Below are 15,120 nucleotides of genomic sequence, written 5' to 3' on the forward strand. Positions count from 1 at the left end.
TTTGTGTTCCAATATACAATATAAACAGATGCTTCCTGGCAAAGATATATAATTAAGGGAGGAGAGAAATGCTTCCTGCTTACACAACTTCACAAGGAAATAATAAAAGTATTGCTACAGATTTATAACCTTTGGACTTTCTGCCGAACAGACAGTAGTGCGTGAATTAATACCAGTGCAACTTTCTAGGTGCCTCTTCAGAAAAGCTTCTATCCTGACACAAAGTTATGGGACGAAAAGTGGCCATTATTGGGGCAGGAGTGAGTGGGCTGGCCTCTATCAAGTGCTGCCTCGAGGAACGGCTGGAACCTACCTGCTTTGAAAAAAATGATGTCATTGGAGGACTTTGGCAATTCACGGTGAGTAGCACGAATTCAAACTTAAAATACTGAAAAAACCCCACCCATGTAAGTAATTCTACAAGGAACAACAGCGAAAAACTTTACATGAATCCAAAGCTTGTGGAGTTTGGAATTTTTTCTCTCTCTGTTGCTTGTTCCATCAAAGAAAATTTGGGTCCTTTAAACTAAAATTCAGATCATTCTTGACTTTAGTGGCTGTTCAAAATTAAAACAGAACTGAAAAATGCGACTTATGACCTTTTTTCAGTTCACCGGCAAAACCGCGAAGCCCTTTTCCGCGCCGACATAACCGTGGGAGTGGGAGGCACTGTTTTGCGGTGGTTCTCCTCCTACCTCTCGGACAGGTCGCAGTCGGTGTTGGTGGGGGGGCAGAGATCGTCCCCGAGGCCCCTAACTTATGGTGTGCCACAGGGTTCGGTCTTATCCCCCCTGCTATTCAACATATACATGAAACCGCTGGGCGAGATCATTCGGAGGCACGGGATAAAATACCATCAATATGCGGACGATACACAGCTGTATCTGTCTGCCCCGTGCCAACTCAATGAAGCGGTGGACGTGATGAACCGGGGTCTTGAGGCCGTTAAGGACTGGATGAGAGCTAACAAACTGGTACTCAACCCAGACAAGACCGAGTGGCTGTGGTGTTTCCCTCCCAACAATTTGGCCAACGTTCCATCAATCAGGCTGGGGGGTCAAAATTTATACCCCTCAGACAGGGTCCGCAACTTGGGAGTCCTCCTGGACCCACAGCTGACTTTTGACCATCATTTGTCAGCTGTGACCAGGGGGGCATTTGCCCAGGTTCGCCTGGTACGCCAGTTGCGGCCCTACCTGAACCGGGAGGCTCTCACAACAGTCACTCGAGCCCTTGTGATCTCTAGGCTGGAATACTGCAATGTGCTCTACATGGGGCTGCCCTTGAAGAGCATCCGGCGACTTCAGCTAGTCCAGAACGCAGCCGCGCGAGTGATTGTGGGCGCACCGCGGTTCGCCCACATAACACCGATCCTCCGTGAGCTGCGCTGGCTACCTGTTGATCTCCGGGTGCGCTTCAAGGTGCTACTCACCATTCATAAAGCCCTTCATGGTAGTGCATCTGACTATTTGAGAGACCGCCTCCTGCCAATTACCTCCCTTCGTCCCATCAGATCGCATAGAGTAGGCCTCCTTCTAATTCCATCCGCCAGTCAGTGCCGACTGGCGACTACGCGGAGGAGAGCCTTCTCGGTTGCAGCTCCGACGCTTTGGAACGATCTCCCCGTGGAGATTCGCACCCTCACCACCATCCAGACCTTCCGCACAGCCCTTAAGATCTGGCTATCCCGTCAGGTCTGGGGATAAGTCCCTAATTTTGCCCCGCCCGAATGTCGAATGAATGTTGTGTTTTATTGGTTATTTTCTTTTATTCACATTTTTTTTCTTTTTTGTGTCCTGTCTCACACCCCCCCCCCTATGAAATGTAAGCCGCCCTGAGTCCCCTTAGGGAAAAGGGCGGCCTATAAATGTCAATAAAATGACAAAAAAAATGACAAATGAGTAGGCGGTATTAAAACTTTCTACTATCCTATTTTACTGGCATACCTTAGATATATTAAAACTCCTTTGTAATCTTTCCTGTTTGATGAAGGACAAAGAAACCAGGCATTCTCTGCTTCCAGAGAAGCTAGCTATTCCCAGGATTAATTATATAGACTCCAATGCTCATCCCCAAACTACCTCATTCTGGGAATCACTAAAATGACATTCTCAACATTCTCAGACAGAAACCAAATATTTTTTACTGTTGCCTTTTTGTTACATTTGTTATGTTTGTGCTGATAAATAAGGGTTTCTGTCTGGATGGTCTCTTGTGATGAGCCAAAGGACAGAGAATGGAAGTGTGACCTTCCTCCCATATTTGGGCATACCAGGGGTTGTGACTTTAAATATATACCTTTCACCCTGGCCTGGCTGATAAGGAGTCGAGCTCTGTAGCTCAATGGTTAACACATCTGCCTAAGAGGCAATAGAGCACAGGTTCGATTCCCAGCAAGGGTATGGCTAGCTGATGAGAGCTAAATAGCTTGAAATAGAACTATACTAGTCTCCCTTTATTTATTTATCAGCACAAACATAACAAATGTAACAAAAAGGCAACAGTAAAAAATATTGGGTTTCTGTCTGGATGGTCTCTTGTGACGAGCCGAAGGACAGAGAATGGAAGTGTGACCTTCCTCCCATATTTGGGCATACCAGGGGTTGTGACTTTAAATATATACCTTTCACCCTGGCCTGGCTGATAAGGAGTCGAGCTCTGTAGCTCAATGGTTAACACATCTGCCTAAGAGGCAATAGAGCACAGGTTCGATTCCCAGCAAGGGTATGGCTAGCTGATGAGAGCTAAATAGCTTGAAATAGATCTATACTAGTCTCCCTTTATTTATTTATCAGCACAAACATAACATATATATATGTGTGTGTGTGTGTGTGTGTATATGTATATATATATAGTGTTATATTTGTGCTGATAAATAAATAAAGAGAAACTAGTATAGATCTATTTCAAGCTATTTAGCTCTCATCAGCTAGCCATACCCTTACTGGGATTCGAACCTGTGCTATATTACATCTTAGGCAAACGTCTTAGCCATTAAGCCACAAGTTCTCCTCCTTATCAGCTGAAGCCAGGGAAGAAGGTATATATTTAGTGTCACAACCCCTGGTAAGCCCCAATTATGGGAGGAAGCTAACATCTTCCATATATATATATATCAGTGTGTCACAGAAACCCTTTTTGTGTTCTTAAGTCTCCCTGCACCAAAAGATTCCTTTGGAATGTTGAAATGATGCAAATGAACACACAAACACATATTTAATTAAAATTTGATTGTAGAATAAGATGAAAATGCAATGTCATTTTATTTATTTGTTTAATATTTACATTTATATGCCATTCATTTTGTTGTCCAAAGCTGGACAACTAAGGTCATTAAAATAAAGGTAGCTATATATCACTGGTCAGCAGAATTAAATAAAACCAAATTTATCCCTTGGCTAAGGCAGACTACGTGTAAATAGTAGGTTGCATTGCAAAACACTTTCAAAAATGATTTTTAAAGGCTTATAAACAATTTACTATATTATATACAACTATTGTACAGGACATTCCTGAAAAGGGAAGGACCAATGTTTACAGATCTGTGGTGAGCAACACGTCCAAGGAAATGACCTGCTTCAGTGACTTCCCATTTCCAGAAAGCTGCCCCAACTACCTACATCACTCCTTAGTCCTGGAGTACCTCAAGGATTATGCTAAACATTTTCACCTTCTGGACTGCATTCAGTTTAAGGTGAGAGGGGAAATAGGTATTTCTGCAACAGTCAGAATAGGAAAGGAATGCAAATGTTAAGTGACATTTCAACTATTGATATGTTAAAAATATTAGAACTCCACTATATTAGAGAGATTCCATAGAACTATAGGGTTCCACCACAAAACCACGTTCCACTAAAGCGCGCTCGACGAAACCGCATAGCTGACGTCATCAACAGGGCGACAACAGCATGGAGACAGAAGCACGCTGTAAACGCTAAACCTAACCCTTAACCCTTAATCTAACCCTAACCCTTAACCTAACCCTAAACCTAACCCTAAACCTAAACCTAACCCTTAACCTAACCCTAAACCTAACCCTAAACCTAACCCTAAACCTAACCCTTACCTTAAGTTGAATCAGCTTGCTTTCAAAGCGCTATTTAAAGCGCCCGTCTTTCTCCGCGCTCACTGTTGTCGCCCTGTTGATGACGTCAGTGACGCAGTTTAATCGGGCGCGGCTTAGTCGAGCGCGGTTTTGTCGTGCCACGGAACTATAGGGTTGGAAGGGACCTGTTCTAACATCTAGGCAGCTGCCTTTGGGAAGCTCTTTGCAGTCTGCCTCCTACCCCTATACAGTATTTTATTTATTTATTAGAATTTTATTCCATTGTTATACCCAGGAATATAGTGTTTCTGATCATGCGTACAACACTCTTTGAGTGGGTTATACCACATCTTGTAAAAACCTGGAGTTTACACTTTAATTGGCTTAGATAGAAAAGGGTACACGCAGTCCCTGTTAGATATGGATAGCAGTGAGAGATTTATTATTTCTTCTGAGTGCTTAGTGCTCTTGTCAACTATTATGCCTTTTGAGTAGTTCTACCCTCTTATCTAGTAATCCTCACAAATCCCAATAGAACACAAAATAATAGCAAAATTTGGGATGCCGTCGCTCTATAATGATGCTGAGTTGTTTTGTTTTGTTTGTGGGTTATACAAGACTACAGTATACAGCATCAGAGAACATCCGGATTTCACAACTACTGGACAATGGGTGGTCTACACAGAGGCTAACGGAAAAAAGGAATCAACTGTCTTTGACGCAGTTATGATCTGCAGTGGCAATTTTACAGAAGTTAATCTGCCCTTAGATTCTTTTCCTGGTGAGTTTTGATCAAATTTGCTAAATACAAATAAGTCAATGTGATCATGGTTCCAGCTATTTAAAAAAAAAAAAACAACACGGTCTTGCTGTTTTATAATGCCAGGTTGATTCAAAATAAAATAAATAATCCATGATTTGATCACGGGTGAAAAAGCCAAGTACATTCTTTGTGGGGAGGACAAAAATGACCTTAAAATAGTACAGGACACATGGCGGGTGACCTCTAGGCTGAACAAACGTAACATGCTGTATGTTGGTCTACTTTTGTGTCTAGTCTAAAACTTCAGTATATGTAAAAATCAAGAGCCAAACTGGTTTGTGGGAAAATGCAAAGAGCCCATATCATATGGGTGATCAAATTATTGCACTGGCTGCTTGTTCATTTCCTGGCAAAATGCTGGTTGTAAATAGTACAAAACTTTGGTCCATATAGGAACTTCCACAGTTGCCGAGAGCAGTGATGATGTTTACCTACAAGGGGTGGGGGGCTGATCTGGCATTGACTTAGTACAAGCCTTCTTGGCTGATTCTTCATTTCTGTGGAATGTTTTTCCTGCAGAGTTCAAGGTCCTGAAGTTTCCTTTAACTTTTTTAAAAAGTCCTTAAAATACATTTTGGTTTATAACTGTTGCTTAATTGTTAATTATTCATTTTATTTGCGTAACTTGTGTTCTGGATTTTAATTGTTATTTTAACTATCTAACATCAAGATAGTTGTTATATTATAAACTGCCAAGAGACTTCAGTGGCCAGCTATACACCAACTTAGAATAATAATACAGGCAGTTGTCATCTTATAACTGTTCATTTAGTTACGACGACAACAACAAAAAGTGACTTATGACCATTTTTCACAGTTATGACCTTGCAGCATCCCCTCAATCATGTGATCAAAATTCAGATGCTTGGCATATGGCTCATATTTATGACCATTGTTGTATCCCAAGGTCATGTGATCACCTTTTGTGACCTTCTGAGAAGCGAAGTCAATGTGGAAACTACATTCACGTAGCAACCAGATTACTAATATATCAACTGCAGTAATTCACTTAACAACTGTGCCAAGAAAGGTTGTAAAATGAAGCAAAACTCACTTAACAAATGTTATGTTAACAAATGGGGTTGCATTGTGGTCATAAGTAGAGGACTATCTGTAGTCTTCCCTTTGTCCTTCATAGGGGATTAGCAGAAGAAACATGCCCAACTACTCTAAGATATTTCATCAGTGGCATTCAATCAATCAGATTAGAGCTGGAAGGGAACTTGGAGGTCTTCCAGTTCAACCCCCTGCTCAAGCAGGAGACGTTAGACCATTTCAGACACATGGCTATCCAGTCTTTTCTTAAAAACCTCCAGTGATGAAGAACCCACAACTTCTGAAGGCAAGCTATTCCACTAGTTCATTGTCCTCACTGTTAGGAAGTTTCTCCTTAATTCCAGATTGCTTCTCTCCTTGATTGGTTTCCATCCACTGTTTCTTGTCTTGTTGACCTCCTCTTCTTTGTGGTAGCCCCTCAAATACTGGAATACGGCTATCGTGTCACCCCTAGTTCTTCTTTTCTCTAGACTGGCTGTATTCAATTCCTGTAACCGTTCTTCATAAGTCTTTGTCTCCAGGCCCTTAATTATCTTAGTTGCACTTCTCTACATTTTTCCCAAAGTCTCAACATCTTTTTTGTCATGTGGTGACCAAAACTGGATGCAGTATTCCAGGTGTGATTTTACTACGGATTTTGTAAAGCGATACTAACACTTCACAATTTTGATTCTTTGCCTCTGTTTATACCAAGGATTGTATTTAGCTTTCTTTGGCTTTTGCCACACACTGCTGACTCATGCTTAAGTGATTGTCCACTAGGATTCCAAGGTCCTTCTCACAGTTAAGTGTTTTTGAGCCAGGTTTCACCTAATCCGTACTTGTACCTTTGGTTTTTCCTACCTAGATGTAAAATTTTGCTTTTCTCCATATTACATTTCATGTTGTTGGATAAAGTCCGTTGTCTGTCAAGATCTTTTTGGATCCTGAGCTTGTCTTCTGGAGTGTTGGCTATTCCTGTCATCTTAGTGTCATCTGCAAGACCGAAACTTCTGGTCCCCACTGCTTACTTCCCTACATATAGATGTGGTACAGTAAGGACTACCCATTGGGTATGATTTGTCAGTAATCATTTTTGGGGCTATCCAGGATTACACTAACATCACTTTTCTAGTCTTGGCATGTATAATTTGAACAATAAATAGCCAGTGGGGAAGGGTTTGGGCAAAAAGCAATTTTATTACATGTTTTTGCAATATGAGAATTGCTATCTTCCCCATATGCTTGCTTATTTTCAATGGGAAGAATGATTCCAAAAGAAGATTTTTCTCCCATGAATGACAGCAGACTCAGAAAGCAGAGAGGCAATTATAATGGAAATTACAGTAGGGATAAAGACCTAAAACCACGTTATCTCACCTGTTATTTTAGTCTACCCCATTTCCATCCATGGTAGCTATTTATGTTCTCAAAATTATGCAATTCCTATCACATCTTTTTGAATTTCATTTTTTTCATAGAAGAGAGATGGATCATTACAATCACTACTTAAGGCAGAAGAATTAAATGGTATCAGAGACAATGAAATAAGTTGCCCTGTTACAGAAGAAAGAAAACAGAAGGAAATCAGTCCTATTTATAGTTGAATAAATCTGATAATGTCGGAGCTCCAGTAGATCAGGACTATTTAGTCCAGTATATTGCCAGTAGACCCAATCAAGTCCTTCTAAAAAACTCTTATACAGAATATCAAGGGAGTCAATAAAGAAAATGACATTTTAAAGTGTTGCAGAGAGGTGCGATATTTGTACTCACAGATGCTTTGAGAGGATTAAATCCAAGGTTTAAGGGCCATGTAGCTGTCTCTTGCTATGGTACAGTATTTCCCCTAACTCTCTTGGCAGATAGCCTCTGATAGATAGATAAATAGATAGATAGATAGATAGATAGATAGATAGATAGATAGATAGATAGATAGATAGATAGATAGATAGACAGACAGACAGACAGACAGACAGACAGACAGACAGATTCATAGATTTTCACAGGTATAGGTATGCTGGTCTTGTTGTATTCGGGTCTTTTCCTGTGTAAGATTGAGATTGTCTTGGCAACGTTTCGGCGAGGTCTCACTCGCCATCTTCAGGCTGGTGTTTTCTGCTTCATGTTTGTGTGAGTAAAACGTGGTCAGAGCTGCCGTCTTTCTATAAATCTTGGTGGCGGGGTGTGGAGTGCTGGCTTTGTTTCAGTAAGTGGATTGATTGGCAGTGTGGTTGTATCATGATTGGTAGATTGGTGCTGATTGGTGCTGGCTATGTGTCCGTTGTTGTTTTGTGTTGTAACGGCCTGGGTGGTGAGTGGGGCTCGTTTGTTGACTAGGGTTGGTTTCCAGATGTCTGGCAGGTGGGAGGTATCATCACGTTTATTCATGTTGTGGGGGCATTTCTCTATTTTGATAGCTTCCATAATTATTCTCTTGTTGAAGTGTTCAGTTTTGGAGATTAATTTGGTTCCTTCAAAATTAATTTCATGTCCTGTAGCTTTAAGGTGCTGGAAAAGGGAGGAAGTTTTTTCTTTTTTTCTTACTGCGTTCTTGTGTTTTGCGATGCATGCATTTATTCTCCTGTTCGTTTGTCCTATGTATGTTGCAGGGCAGATTTTGCATGGTATTTCGTAGACTCCTTGGTTTTCTAGCTGGATTTTGTTTTGGGGGTTTCTTAAGATGTTGGCTATTTTTTGGTCAGTATTGAAGGCTGTCTTGATATTGTGTTTGTGGAGAATTTTGCTGATTTTATCTGTGGTGCCTTTGACATAAGGGAAGAGGGCGATGCCATTGTCCTGTTCTGTGTCTTGGTTCTTGGGAGGAGTCTCCCATCTTAAGAAACCCCAAAGACAAAATCCAGCTAGAAAACCAAGGAGTCTATGAAATACCATCTTACATGGGAAAAGACCCGAATACCCGAAGACCAGCATATATATGGACTTGTTGTATTCGGGTCTTTTCCCGTGTAAGATTGAGATTGTCTTGGCAACGTGTGTGTGTGTGTATGTGTGTATGTATGTATGTATGTATGTATGTATGTATGTATGTATGTATGTATATTTGTTTGTTTGTTTGTTTGTTTATTTATTTATTTATTTATTTATTTAGAGTTACAACCCCCGGTATGCCCAAATATGGGAGGAAGTTCACTACTTCCATTCTCTGTCCATCGGCTCGTCACAAGAGACCATCCAGACAGAAACCCAATATTTTTACTGTTGCCTTTGTTACATATGTGTTGTATTTGTGCTGATAAATAAATAAAGGGAGACTAGTATAGATCTATTTCAAGCTATTTAGCTCTCATCAGCTAGCCATACCCTTACTGGGATTCAAACCTGTGCTGTATTGCATCTTAGGCAGATGTGTTAACCATTAAGCCACAGAGTTCGACTCCTTATCAGCTAAGCCAGGGTGATAGGTATCTATTTAGAGTTACAACCCCCGGTATGCCCAAATAGCTGATAAGGAGTCGAACTCTGTACGTACCTACATACATATATATAAACACTGTAAAGTTTAATAAAGTACCTTTGGCACTGTGCTGAGTAATGAAAAAAAAACCTGTTTTATTGTCAGGGGGAAATATCTCATGAGACGTGACATTGTCTTCTCTGTCATTTTACAGGATTTGAAAACTTTAAAGGTCATTACATACATAGCAGGGAATACAGAGATCCAAAAGGGTTGGAGGGTAAAAATGTTCTGATACTTGGTGCTGGGAACACTGGAGGCGACGTAGCTGTGGAAGTGAGCCGCATAGCTGCCAAGGTATTGTTTGCTGAATGAGTTATGCTATGCTCCTACTCTTCCGTAGGAAAGAAGTGATCACCTTGGAGTCCTCATCGTCATCACCATTATCATTACACAATATCAATTTTTTTTAATATGTTTATTTCCATTTTATTCCATACAATCACATGTATACTGTGCATAACCGGGGCATATAACATTGAATAATAAACACAGCCCTCCCTTTTATAGACAATACCCCCCAAAATACAAACCCAATATACCACCTTGACCCACCATACACCCTCTTTCACCCCCCTCCAACTTTCGTTCTTCCTTCCAACACTCCCCTCTACTTCCTACTTCCCCTCCCCCTCTATCACTCCTCTCTCCCAATACATTCCCTCCCTTCCTTCTCCTCCTGCCTCCAATCCTCTCTCCCACCCTCTCTACCCCTCTTTCTTCTTTTGCTCTACTCCTCCCTTCGGTGTATTTCTATTGTCTATCAATATATTCAGCTTGTCCTATTTTTACACTAACATTAAAGAGCCACAGTATACGAATGCAATCATGTGCTTTAGGATCTAACACATATTATTTCCCCCCTCCCCCCTCCCCCTAAAACCCCACCTCCCTTCCCTCCCCCCGACTTCCCAGAGCCCGTACATGGTATAGCTTTTTAACAAACACAGTCTAAAATATCTTAAAACAAAGGATATTAAAGAAGGGGAAAAAAAGAAAGTCAATAAGATCTCTACGTTGGACTCAGCTTCTTACTGTTACCCAAACTTTAAGCAGTTTAACTTATTGCTAATCTTAAGCATAGGCTATCTGGAGTTTCTTAGTCCCATACAATATCAATTTTGAAAGAGCAGAGTCAGAAGCAGTGAAACATGGTTTTGCCGTATCTTTAGTGCAAAGGCAGATACTATCCGGGGCTCTTTCACGCCTCCTTTCATAAGGACTCATATGCTAAGAGCATGGCAAATAAACATTAAGTAGAACTTTATTTACTGCCGTAATTTCTTTTGAGTCACTCTGACTGGCATAACTATTTCAACAAAGCTGGTCTAAGCACATGCATCTCCTGAAAACTTTCATTTTATCAGTTTTTATGACGTTACTTTAGTTGTTTCCTATGTCCGTCAAGTATAGGTCTAAAGGCTTTGTTCAGAAAACTATTTATGGGCTGCAAAATCCTAACAAAAGGCCTGGCAGTTGATAGACATCACCAAAATTTTCCTATTTTAAGACATCATAATGATGCAATCAAACATTCCTTGACTACCGGTAGTCCTTGACTTACAGCCATTCATTTAGTGAGCATTGTTACAATGGCGTTGAAAAAAGTGATATCACCATTTTTCACACTTACGACTGTTGCAGCATCCCCATGGTCACGTGATCAGAATTTGGATGCTTGGCAACTGCTTCGTATTTATGACGGTTGCAATATCCTGGCCACACGTGATCAACTTTTGCAACCTTCTGACAAGCAAAATCAATGGAGAAGCCAGATTCACTTAATAACCATGCTACTAATTTAACAACTGCAGTGATTCATTTAATAACTATAGCAAGAAAGATTGTAAAATGGAACAAAACTCACTTAAGGTCTGTCTCGCTTAACAACAGAAATTTGATCATAAGTCAAGAACTACCTCTACCTGTATTTCAGAATTATTGTCCTTCCTGCACTGCTTTCTAATTCTTTCTTGAATATATTGCCAAAAGTTTTTAGCTTGCCATATTCTTTAGCCTCTTATAGGTTATGCATTATTAGGTCATATTATTCTCACATCCTTAGTTGTAAGCCTGATATAATATTGTTCTTCCATGCTATGCGCCTCCATTGGATATTGTTTTAATGTTTTTGTTTTGGATGTATTAGTAATGCTGTCTATCTTACCAACTTACCAAAAAGGATTTAGCCTCCTTTTTGCCCTTTAGTGTTGGACTCAGGGCCGGATTTAGATGAAAAGAGGCCCTAGGCTATTCCACTTATGAGGCCCTTTCACCTCCCATTTTTAAGTTTGTAAATTACATGAGAGACAATAAAATACATCATTACTGTGATAGATATCAATATATATAGCTGGCCTCCCGACGGAGGGTGGCTCTGCTTTGCGGCAAAGGCAGCGAGGCCAGCCGCCTCCCCTGCTGCGCTCAGCTGCCCAGCTCGGCCCCCTCACCCTCACCTGCCTGGCCGCTGGTGGGCTCCGCGTCGACGGGGCGGCTACTGGGAGCGGCCGTGCCTCTCGCCCGACCGCCAGTGCCGGGAATGTGGGCGGGCTCCCCAACTGCCGTGGCGCTGAAATGATCTTAACCAATATATTTTTATGTTTGTTTATTAGTCATATGTGTAGAATTTCTCCTTATTTTCGGTTCAGTGTTTTAGTGTTCACTGTTTTTAGAATAGTGTAATTTTAATTTTGCTAACAATTTGAATGTAGGCCCCTCTTGATCGTGAGGCCCTAGGCTGAAGCCTAGTTAGCCTATAGGAAAATCTGGCCCTGGCTGGACTAGATCACTAGTAGTTGGAGTAGTTGGAGAGTTCCTGGGAATGCTCTTTTCAGTTTCTCACCCCTTAGGTCTTTCTCAGCACCAGAAATGGAGCCTGGGTACTAAGTCGGATGTCAAAAGCTGGCTGGCCTAATGATATGGTCTTCCAAACTCGATTTCTAAGCTTCATTCAAGGACTTCTTCCTGTCAGAGTTAGAGACAAGTTATTGGCAAAGAAATTCAATCAATGGTTTAACCATGAGAATTATGGATTGCTCCCTATTAAAAGGTAATCTCTTTTTCTATGCATTACACTCAGAAGTGGTATTCAGCCGGTTTACACTGGTTCACCAAACCGGTGGTGGCTATTTCCCCAAGGTCAGAGAACCAGTAGCAAAGGACGGCTGGCCATGCCCCCGAACCAGTCTCCTATCGCCACTCGCTCACCCCACCTGACTGCCCAATGCTTGCTCACCCCACCTGCCTGACGTTCGCTCACTCGCTCAATGCTTGCCCCACCCATCCAAGCCCTGTATATGCCTTTGCCATGCGGCCCAGGCCCCAGCTATGTGCCTTGCTGGTCGCCTCCATGCCTCGCCCGTTTTGCTTAGCTTAATAAAGGTAAGTAAGCATGCCACCCACTTGCCCTGAATCGGGGCCCTCTCACCACCCACCTCGGGCAGGTCAGGGAAAGTGCCATTCCCCGGCTCCAGCCTTGCCCTGGAGCCACCACTCTGGAGCCACCCGCATCAGCCAGGTCAGGGAATGCACCATCCCCCAGCTCTGGCCTTGCCACAGAGCCGCCACCCTCTTGCCGCCCTGCCCTACGGCCCCAGCTCTAGCCCTGCTTCCTTCCCCACCACCACCTCTTTCTTTGGGCTACTTATCTTCCGTGGCAGTTGGTCCAGAGTCCGGAAGGCAAGCTGACCGGAGTTTTTGGCAGCCCCCAGCCAGCCGCCACTGCTGGGAAGTGGCTGGCTGGCAAAAAATCCTCCCAGCTGCCGCCTCTTTGAGACCCAATGACTGAGAGGCTTCTTTGCCAACCAGCTGCTGGCCAGAGGATGCCAAAAAGTCCTCCAGTCGGCTGGTGAGAAAGCTGCTGCCCTTGCCATCTTCGTGCATGTACATCCCTTGGATTTGTAAGTCCAAGGGATGTGCCTGCATGAAGAAGCCTCCAGGCCACCTCTTTGAGAGCCCACAGCCTGACTGGCGCCACTGCCGCTCCCGCCAACTGGGCGGACAAAGGGAGCGGATAACAGCCTCAATCTGGCATGAGCTGTGGGCCTCACCTGGGGAGGTGGGGAGCAGCTCTCCCAAGCGGCTTCTGTGACAGCCAAGGGAGGAGCTCCATTTCTCGCCTCTGATGGGCCTTCCCAGCGGTTGCAGCTGGAGCACCCCACTCCTGCTGGCATGCTGAGCCAATTGGGTCCCGTCTGCGAGATGAGCATGCAGGAGAAAGGCTTCCCACTGGACCTCAGGGTGGCTTAACCAAGGACAGAGTGCGACCTTGTTTCTGTGGACCCGCCGCCCACCGGCCCCACTTTTTCAGCCAGGAAGGGCGATGGAGGGAAAGCTGAGACAGCTACCGCCACCCCACTGAGTCTGGAACTGGATCTGGCCTATGAGCTGGAGGGTCATACATGTCAAAAAGTCCCAATTTTTTTGCCACCGGTTCGGTGGGCGTGGCTTGGTGGGGTGGTCATGTGACTGAGCGGGCATGTGCATGAGGGATGTCAAGTTGGCCACACCCGCTCAGCCACATGCCCCCCCCCATCCAGTCACACCCACCGAACTAGTGGTGAAAATTTTTGAAACCCACCACTGATGACATTGTATTTGCCGAAATGCTGAGCTTAGAAAAGATGAAGTCTGCTAGTAAGTAAAAACTAATTTGCTCTTCGGGGTCTGTTGTCAAATTTTCTTTTCCCTGTGCATTTTTAACAAACTTCCCTTCCTCAGGGAAAAATATGTACTGTTAAAACCGCTAGCTAGACTATTTGCTGATTCTTGAGCCTTTCCCGAAAGTGTTCTATGAACTATGTTCCTGGAGAATTCTCAAATCCATATTGGGCAACTTATTGCTTATGAGACACAATTATTTTCGCTTTCTCAGAAAAAAAAACCGAGAACTGAACTCTAGCTCAGTTACAAGAGGCATTAAAAGCAGAGTATCATTTGCACGTTGAGAATTAAAAGAAATAAATTTAGACATTTTAGAACTGATCTCATAAAGCAGAGATTATATCTGTAGGCCCCCTGTACCAAATCTATCACCCAGGCTGATTCAGGCTGATCTGTTAACAACTGTCGATTACCTCTCTCAGACCAATTAGATCGCACAGGTTAGGTCTCCTCCGGATTCCATCTGCCAGCCAATGTCGGCTGGCGACTCCCCGGGGGAGAGCCTTCTCTGTTGCAGCTCCGGCCCTCTGGAACGAGCTCCCTGTTGAGATCCGGACCCTTACTACCCTCCCGGCCTTCTGCAAAGCCACCAAGTCCTGGCTGTTCCAGCAGGCTGGGGGGAGCTGAGAAGCATCTACCTCCACAGAAACTGTGAATGTTGGTTTTGTTTTTAATATGTTGTCTTTGTCTCGTTCCCCCCTTTCCCTTATCTTTTGTGAGCCGCCCGGAGTCCTCCGGGAGTGGGCGGCATACAAGACAAATAAATAAATAAATAAATAAACTTGATTGTCCATCTGCTGATAAACTAGCCACTCAACTACTTAACTAGGGTCACTTCTCATATCTCATTTGGGGGATAATCTATGCCTAGCCATACTGAAATCTGAAATAAAAATAGGAGAAAGAAATTTCTGTAGCAGTTAATGGCAAGTCAGACTGGCATCAAAATTCGGCTATCTTCTATCTGCGATCTAATTCTAACAATTGAAGAACTACCCAACATTTGGAAGTATTTAATATCCAGGCAACAGTTAAGGAAGGTGGTGAAAGTAGAAAGGCATGCTGACATTTTTTGTC

General features: G+C 43.0%; 1 protein-coding gene across 2 annotated transcripts in view; it reads left to right on the top strand.

Moving 5' to 3' along the window:
* Positions 1 to 15,120, top strand: part of LOC106549176 (dimethylaniline monooxygenase [N-oxide-forming] 4) — a 103,346-nt gene that overhangs the window by 78,667 nt on the left and 9,559 nt on the right. Inside the window, exons 2-6 of one of the 2 annotated variants that reach the window (XM_087726680.1) lie at positions 190 to 359; positions 3,506 to 3,694; positions 4,664 to 4,826; positions 9,536 to 9,678; positions 12,231 to 12,430. In XM_087726680.1, the coding sequence (XP_087582806.1) occupies positions 228 to 359; positions 3,506 to 3,694; positions 4,664 to 4,826; positions 9,536 to 9,678; positions 12,231 to 12,430 (827 nt within the window). In that variant the 5' untranslated portion in view covers positions 190 to 227. Of the gene's footprint in view, positions 1 to 156; positions 360 to 3,505; positions 3,695 to 4,663; positions 4,827 to 9,535; positions 9,679 to 12,230; positions 12,431 to 15,120 lie in introns of those variants that run through there. The other variant, XM_087726679.1, reaches the window with a different exon arrangement.

Source organism: Thamnophis sirtalis, unplaced genomic scaffold (genome assembly GCF_051295495.1).
Source record: "Thamnophis sirtalis isolate CommonGarterSnake01/CBP01778 unplaced genomic scaffold, rThaSir2_p1.2 scaffold_12, whole genome shotgun sequence".
NCBI lineage: Eukaryota > Metazoa > Chordata > Lepidosauria > Squamata > Natricidae > Thamnophis > Thamnophis sirtalis.